At 43.1% G+C, this 8,906-nt stretch overlaps 1 protein-coding gene across 2 annotated transcripts in view; it reads right to left on the reverse strand.

Moving 5' to 3' along the window:
- The window catches only part of PNPLA7 (patatin like domain 7, lysophospholipase), a 260,431-nt gene extending 253,107 nt beyond the window's left edge, over positions 1-7,324 (reverse strand). The window contains exons 1-3 of one of the 2 annotated variants that reach the window (XM_074210559.1): positions 6,886-7,293; positions 5,943-6,085; positions 4,111-4,198 (exon numbers count right to left, since the gene is read on the reverse strand). In XM_074210559.1, the coding sequence (XP_074066660.1) occupies positions 4,111-4,198; positions 5,943-6,085; positions 6,886-7,143 (489 nt within the window). In that variant the 5' untranslated portion in view covers positions 7,144-7,293. Of the gene's footprint in view, positions 1-4,110; positions 4,199-5,942; positions 6,086-6,885 lie in introns of both variants that reach the window. The other variant, XM_074210558.1, reaches the window with a different exon arrangement.
- Positions 7,325-8,906: the final 1,582 nt, after the last annotated feature.

Raw genomic sequence — 8,906 nt, forward strand, 5'->3', positions numbered from 1 at the left:
ATCACGAACAATTTTGAGCTGTCTGCACAGGAGAGTGCCATCTGTATCCAGATAAGGAGCTGTGGAGTTTGAACAAAGTGCAAGGACTATTCCCTTTAATTTAGGAAAAAAACATATCTTATTGTCTTATCTTGTTACCTCTTAGACTTCTTGTCTCTTCTTTAAGGATATGATTTCTCTCTCATCATACCCAATTTGGATCAAGGTACAACATGGAAACAAAGTAAAGACTGACAGATTGCTTCTGTGGGGGGGTGGAGGGAGGGGAGTAAGACTGGGGGGAGAAAATTGTACATCTCAAATAATATCTTTAATAAATAAAAAAAACCACTTGTACAAAAATATTCATAGCAGCCCTGTTTGTGGTGGCAAAGAATTGGAAATCAAGTAAATGTCCTTCAATTGGGGAATACTTAGTACATATTGGTATATGTATGTCATGGAACACCATTGTTCTATTAAAAATGAGGAGGGATGGGAATTCAGGAAAGCCTGGAGGGATTTGCATGAACTGATGCTGAGTGAGATGAGCAGAACCAGAAAAACACTGTATACCCTAACAGCAACATGGGGGTGATGATCAACCTTGATGGACTTGCTCATTCCATCAGTGCAACAATCAGGGACAATTTTGGGCTGTCTGCAATGGAGAATGCCATCTGTATCTAGATAAAGAGCCGTGGAGTTTGAACAAAGTTCAAGGACTATTCCCTTCAATTTAGGCGGGAAAAAAACAGATTATCTTATTATCTAATCTTGTTATCTCCTATATTTTTTGTTTCTTCCTTAAGGATATGATTTCTCTCTCATCACACTCAATCTGGATCAATGTACAACATGGAAACAAAGTAAAGACTGACAGATTGCTTTCTGTGGGGGGTGGGGAGAGGGAAGTAAGATTGGGGGAAAAATTGTAAAACTCAAATAAAATCTTTAATGAAAGAAAAAAATAAATGAAATAATTCATAACACAAAAAACAATTACCAAATTCATAATTTAAAAGCAAATGCTGCTGAATATCAGAAGTTGATTAACTCACTTTTAGCAAGCCAAATTTTCCCCTTTTTTATTCTACAAATTCTACACCCATCCCCCAAATAATAGGAATCTTTGGCCTAAGCAATTCACAATTAACAAAAATTAAGATTTAATAAGGTTTAACATAGACCTTTCCTCCAAGACTGAATAGGAGACAAGACCTTCTCGAACGAGTGTTAATTTCCATTTCCTCAACACACATTCACAGCTTCCATTCTCATTACTCTATTGAAACTGTTGAAACTGTTACTGAAAAGTCACTAAATATCATATCCAATGACCTGTTCTCAGTCCTCCACCTTCCCTGCCACCACAGGCTTCGGGCTCTCCTCTACCTCTTCTCTCTCTCTCTCCCTTTCCTTGTTATCACATCAGGTCCCATCCCAAACATGTTTCCATCTCCCTCCTTCAAATGTCCTTGTTTCCTAAGGACATCACCATCCTTCAGACATAAAAGTCTGTAATCTTGCTCAGTCAACAAACATTTAATTCAGCACCTGCTTTTTGTCAGGTACTTTCTTAAGCACTAAAAATACAATGAAGGACAAAAAAATAGCCACTACTCTTGGGGAACTGACAATCTAATGGAGGAGTCAATGTGCAATGGCTATGTAGAAAGAGAATACAGATACACAGAGATGATCCCTAGGAGGATGACATCAGCATTAAGGGGAACTGGGGAAACCACCTTCTATCCTCTCTTCCACAATTCAATTTACAAGTCTTGAATACTAAACACCCTACCCCATATATCCAATCAACTGCTAAGTCTCATAACTCTACCTCCACAAGAGCTCTCACTCGTTTTTTCTGCACCAACAGAACACTTTCATAACTTTGATCATCTCTTACACCTGGACCATCCCAACAGCCTTCTCATTTGACTCAGCTTCCAGTCACTTTTCTCTCCATTCATATTTTGTTATTAAAACAATCTTTCTGAAACACAGACTATGTTATTCCACTGCTCAAAATACTTCAGAAGCCACCTATTGCCTCTAGGATAAAATACAAGTACCTCAGCTTTGCATTTAAAATCATTCATAATGTCTCCAATTTACCTTTCCACGTTTAATAAACATGCACAATTCTTCCTCTTCCATGTTCCACTAAAATAAGCCTTCTTATTTTTCTCCAAACTTGGCCTTCCATGTCCAGTATCAGGGCTTTGCACAAGTCAATTGTCCCCCATTGCCCTCTGCTTGCCTCCAGTTCTATGACCCCCAAGCTTTCTTCAAGGCTCAGCTCATGAGTGATTTTCTACTAGAAGCTTTTCTGGCTCCCCTTGGTTGTTAGTGCTCCCTTTCTTCCCCCTCCTCCTACTCCTCCCCAAAATGACCATATATGTGTTAGGGGTTCTGAACCTCTGGGTCTTGGAATCCTGTAGAAATCTGGTGAAGCCTTTCTAAAAAAAAAAAATTTTTAAATGCATAAAACACAAAGGATTAAATGAGAAACCAGTGATATTAAAATATAGTATCAACTATTAAAAACCAAGTTCACAGAACCCAGGTCAAGAATCCCTAAAATGCTTACATGCTTGCTTACCTAATATTTCTTTCCTATAGAATGTAAGCTCTTTGAAAGAAGCAGCTGTTTTCTTTGTTATGTCTTTTTATCTCCAATACCAAAACATAGTGCCTTGCACATAAGTAGAAAGTTTAAGAAATGTCTGTTGGTTTGGGTTTTTTGTATACTATTCTTCCCTCTCTTGAGGCAAGAACTAGAAATTCATTAGGAATTAGCAATTACAATGTACAACATGGAAACAAAGATTGACAGATTGCTTTCTGTGGGGGGGGGAGTAAGATGGGGGGGAACCATAAAACTCAAATATCTTTAATAAAAAGCAATTAAAAAAAAAGTAAAAATAACCCCGCCATGAAGAGAAACTTTAAGAAAAATAAAACAAGGGGGTGGCTAGGTGGCGCAGTGGATAAAGCACCAGCCCTGGAGTCAGGAGTACCTGGGTTCAAATACAGTCTCAGACACTTAATAATTACCTAGCTGTGTGGCCTTGGGCAAGCCACTTAACCCCATTTGCCTTGCAAAAAAAAAAAAACCTAAAAAAAAGAAAAAGAAAAAGATGGAGAAAAACAAAAAAAAGGAATTAGCAATTAGAAAATCATAGGATTTAGAGTTGGTAGAGATTTTAGAAATTATAAAATATAAAACTCTCAATTTCAAATTTCTTTTTTTCTATACCCTCTGTGAGTTGGTATGCTCCTAAGGTTTTAACTATCAACTTTATGAGGATGACTCCAAAATATGAATATATAGCCCTGATACTTCTTTCTGACTAAAGATTTGCACATTTAATTATCCAAGTTGGGCTTCAGTCACCTGAACTCGACTTCCTAAGTATAGCAAGCACTGACATTTTTATCTTCACTCAGCACCAAAAGATATCCACCATGAAAAATCAATTTCATGTGAACAACTTTATATTTTCAAATATATGTAGGAGTTATTGTCCTTATTAAATACAAACTCAGTGGAAACTGAAACTGAATTTGGATTAATGTTTTTGTTATTATGTTTTTGGGAATGCAATAGAAAGAAAAGAATAAGTACTTTGGATGGAATCTCAACTCTGCTATTCATTTATTCCAAATCACAACCTGGGGCAACTAGGTGGCACAGTGGATAGAGCATTGACCTTGGAGTCAGGAGTACCTGAGTTCAAATCCAGCCTCAGACACTTAATAGTTACCTAGCTGTGTGACATTGGGCAAGTCACTTAACCTCATTCATTGCCTTGCCAAAAAAACCCCCAAAAACCAGAAAACCAAATCACTTAACCTCATCTATAAAATGAGGTTAGATTACATAATTTTAAATTCCCTTCCAATTAAAAACATATTTCTGAATTACTAGGTTCTCATTCAATAGATATAAAAAATTTTATATTGAAATGGGCAAGTCATAAGTAAAAAAAAGGAAACATTAAAAAAACCCTTTAATAAACAATTAGATATGGTTAAAATCTTATTTTCTCAAAGCTGAGAATATTTGCCTTTAGTCTTTTTTCACAAATACAGTACAAAGGCCTAGTTTTCCCAGAGACTGACCTCTGATTCCTTCAATTGAAGCAACTCTATGCATCCATTAGCATCTGCCAATCCCAGGACAGCCTGGCCAGAAACTGGAACAGGGCACCTTGGAGGAGAGGAGACACCAACTAAAGTCACAACTAAAAGAATAGAGTAGAACAGAAAATGATGCCTAAAGATGGGTCAATGTCTATAATTCAGCTCACAGGAAAATGGTATATTTCTCTTAAGAAGCAAAGGAAAAATAGTCACTTGTTAAAGATAAAGTAGCTAAGAAACTTGAGAATAAAACACTTATGTGCCACCTAGTGGCCAAGATAGGAATACACAGGATAGATAAAAACACCCTGGTTCTAGCATCCATGTAGTTCCACAACCACCATATCTTAAAGTAGGGTTGGGGAACCTTTGTTCTTCTAAGGCCATTTGTATATTCATAACACCATTCACCTGCTCTATCTGGGCAAATATTTAATTAATTTACCCTCAAAAACATTCCTTGCCTGTGGTTCTGTGCAAGTGTCAGAACAAATGATTTCGAGAGCCATATATGGACATTCCTGACCCAAATAATGCTTACAGGAACTCCACCTTTCCCTAGCCCAGAAGTACTGGAATTGTCAGTCAATAGCAGTTATTAATGCCATTTTTAATTGTCTCAGGCATTGTGCTAGAAGGGTAAGGACAGTCCTTGATCTTGAGTCTAATGGGGAAGGACCACATACCAAGAACCACGTACATAAGGAGATTTATGTATATATACGAGGTAAACTGGAGGTAATGTTAAGGAGAAGGGACTAGCATTAAGGGAGAATTAGGAAAAGGTTTTCACATAAGACAGAATTTTAGCTGAGTTGAAGGAAGCAGGGGATGGGGGAGGTGGAGATGAAAAAGAACATTCTAGACATCAGGGAATGTCAGAGAAGGAGACCAGTGTCACTGCATCAATAAATATGTGAAGGAAGGTAAGGTATGAAATGATTGGAAATTTAGGAAGAGTTCATGTTCTAAAGGGCTTTTAAAAGCCCCATAGAGAATTGTATTCTTGCTCCTAGAGGTTAACAGGGAGTGGTGCTCCCAGGGAACTGTGGAAGATGGGAAGATCAGATCCATGAATTGGGAGGACTACTTTGATAACTGAGTAAAGGATGGCACAGAATGAGGATAATCCAATCATCAAAACATTTATAAAAAACTTGCTCTTGGGTCACACATTAGGCAGAGGGGACAATGAGAACAAAAGGCAGCCCCTGCTTTCAAGGAATTTATAGTCTAATAGGGAGATATCATGCAAACAGCTATGTATAAATGAGATAAAGGATAATCCACAGGAAAAAAACACTAGCATTAAGGGAGAATTGGAAAAGACCTTTTGCCAAGACTTTAGCTGAGATTTGAAGGAAGCCAGGGAAGACAGGTGACAGATGAGAAAGAAGAGAATGCCACTAGGCTGGGGTAAAGTCAATGAGTATAGTGCCACTGGAGTACAGAGTAAGCAGGAAAAGTGAATGAAAAGTGTAAAGGAGAGGAGGCAATGTCAGAGGAGTGAAGCGGACATTTGAGACATATTGCAAAGTAGAACTGATAAAACTTCACAACAGATTGGTTGAGTTAGGGTGAGAGAATGAGGAGTTAAAAGATGACACCTACATTGGAGACTGAGTGACTGAGAAAATGGTGGCATCCTCAACTCTAAGAGGAGAGTTAGGAATTAGGAAAGGTTTTGGAGGAAAGATAAACTCAATTTGGGAATGTGCTGACTTTAAAATGTCCAATAAGCAGTTGAAGATAACAGGAAAGAAATTAAGAACCATAGGGCTCCTGGTGTTTCCCAATCCAACTGTATTTACCATTTCATATCCAGGATAGCAGCACAATCTCTCCTCTGGACTTCAGTAAGAGGAGAATCAGTAACATCCTTATTGAAACTATACAGGTAAAGACGACCCATACGGGTCTGTGAATCCTTAGCTTCATCGATGTTCAATCCACACTGTAAGAAAGACAGGAAAGAAGTCTCTTACTTTTCCCTAATGGATGTGACACACTGAGAACATGGGAAAAAAAGAAAAAAAACAAAGAGAAAATTTCCAGGATCACAGTTAAAGTTAATAAGAAACTGAAAATAAAGAAGCCAATATTCCGTATCTTAATGACTGTAACACACAACCTACCTCTCAAGGCAAGTAGTTTTTGTTTTTTTTTAACTTTTTACATATGCTGTTAGAGCAATGGCCCAAGAAACCCAGGATTCAGTCTGGAAGTCACAAAAAAGAATCAATTCTAAAAGGGTATGATTGTTCTTTTGTACTTCAAAGGTTAGGCACATATACCAAAAAATATTAGTTTCCCTTCAAATTAAACTGTCGTTCATGAACTTAATCAGACCATTTTATGCTCTTTATAGTCCAGTGTTGTATAGCAAAACTCTGAAACTTTGCTACTTTGAATTTTCAAGAGAAGTCCCTGAGGTCTGGGGCACAGCGGACTGCGCAACCAGAGCTGGGCTCCATGGGGCTTCAGGCGCGGTATCAGCTAGCTGCTATCCGGGGCGGGGAGGGAAAAGGAAGGTAACACACGCACAACTCCGGACGCGCCGCCCTGCTAACCTGCACTTGTCCCCTCCCGACCCCGTCCCGGTTTAGCAGGCCCACAAAGGTTCCGTCGCCACCCGCTGCGCTGCCCGCGGGGCTGGCACGGCTTCTCCTGGCAGAGCGACGCCACGGGGCCAACCCTGGGGCCGCTCTGCTCTAATCGGCGGGAGTCGGAGGGGCGGCCGGGGCAGACCCCTACCGTGCTCTGCGGCCGGCCCTTCCTGGCTCTGGCCTTGGCCTCCGGGGCCGCGGCGGGCTTCGGGCCCTCGGGCTCCGGCGTCTGCAGCTGGTAGGTGCCGCAGGCCAGCAGGCCACCCAGGCCCTCCAGCGGGCACCACTCCACCGTGTCCGCGCTGTACTCCGTGTCGATCACCTGAAGGGTCTCGACCAGCGACACGTCTTCCCCCTGACGGGCCGGGAAGTAGGTTTCCTGGGGGCCCGCGTCCGGGAAGGCCATGGCGCGGGGTCGCAGGGCCCGGAGGGGCGCCCCGGGCCGGGGAAGGAGCGGGCGCCGGCGTGGGAGGGCGGGGCCGGCAGAGCCGGGCGGGAGGGGGCGACTCTCCCACCCTCTCCCGGGGGCTGAAGGGTGGAGCGGGCGGGCCCTGCAGCGCGCGGCTGGGAGCCCCACGCGGCTTCTGCAGCGACTGTTTCCGGGTCACCGGCAGCCGGCCTTCGGGACGGGGGCGGTCCCGAACATCCGCCTCCGCGTGCCTGGCCCGAGCCGGCGCGGGCCCACGTGCGCGCCGGGGGAGGTGCGCACGTGCTCGGGGGCTGGGGAGGAAGTGCCGGAAGGGGTTGGGACCGGATCCGTTATCCCGGCGGCCCGGGCGCTAGGCAGACACGTGGGCGCGCGAAGGGTTGTTAAGGAAGCCAGGAAGGCCCCCCACGTCCCGGAGGGCCCGGGGAGCCCCGGAGGGCCGCGCCTTCTCGGAGTACCGTGGCCCATCAAGGCAGGCAGATCCTCCAGAAACATGGAAGGGGGGCAGGGCACCCGGCGGGCGATCTGGCATCAATTATTAATAAAATGGCTCTCATCTATACACTACATTAAGGCCGCCCCAAGCTACCCTGACATCCCTGTTAACAAATCCTGGGAGGACGACTGAGTCAAGCCCATCAGACTGGAGGCTGGGAAAACCGGGTCCTCCTTAGGCTGTGCCTCAGGCCACCTACGAAATGGAAATCTCAGGCTCAGGGTGATTAAATGAGGGGTGTCGATGTTTTACACCTCCAGACCCAGCCTCCCCTGACACAGTTCACAAGTCATTCCAGCCGCAGAACCTGGAGACAATTCTGGATCCAGGATTTCACATCAGCTCTCAAAAATATATTTTTGTTAAGATGACTATCCTTTCACCATCAGCAATCACCATCAATGGCTCATCTTTTAATATAAAAGATGATCAGCAATAGCATGCTTAACCAAGGCTCTAGGAACATCCTAAAATAGCCCCTGACATAGATCTTTGCCCAGGGCACTCAACCAGGAGGAAGATAAGGCTGTCCCAGGAGGTCCACTTACATCACGGTATTAAAATCACAAGGAAACAATTAGACCTTGCAAGTTTGACATTATGTTAAAGCCCATGGATAGGTTAGGATAGTTTTACAGAGCCCTAAACTAAAAAAGGAAGTCAAAGAAGTCACAGGAGATACTGTAAGAATATACAGACCGAAGCTGCTCTTTCACATGAGGAACCATAATTACTAGACTCCTGCCAAACCAGTTTGTCCTCTTCTAATCCTACATGTATTTCAACGTGAGCTTCAGTGACTAGACATTCTTTCATCTGATTTGGTTCGTCCTAATTCCTATCTCCTGTCCCCTCTTCAAGGCCCATACTGATCCTTGGCTGATCTATCCAGGCAGTCCTATCAAACCATTATGTCATAGACTGGTCTCTTTGCGACCACCTGCAAAACTATGAAACTTGAACCTGACTGGAGAGCAACAGATCACTAAACATTGACCATCAAGAAGTACTGCCTGAGCTCTCCTCTCCCTCCACTCCTCACTGCAAAGCTTGGGGAAAGAGTTAAAACTGCAAAGAAAAGGCAACCCTTACCTTGAGTCGAACAATTGTGGGACTTCAATGTTGATAGCCAGGGCCCAACCTTGATTAATTTCCACAGGGACCTTGGGGAGCTAGGCCCCAGAAATCATTAAATACCAGAGAGACATTAGGAAACGTGCTTATGATCTCTCAGGGACTGGTTTTG

Source organism: Macrotis lagotis, chromosome 1 (assembly GCF_037893015.1).
Source record: "Macrotis lagotis isolate mMagLag1 chromosome 1, bilby.v1.9.chrom.fasta, whole genome shotgun sequence".
Lineage (NCBI taxonomy): Eukaryota > Metazoa > Chordata > Mammalia > Peramelemorphia > Peramelidae > Macrotis > Macrotis lagotis.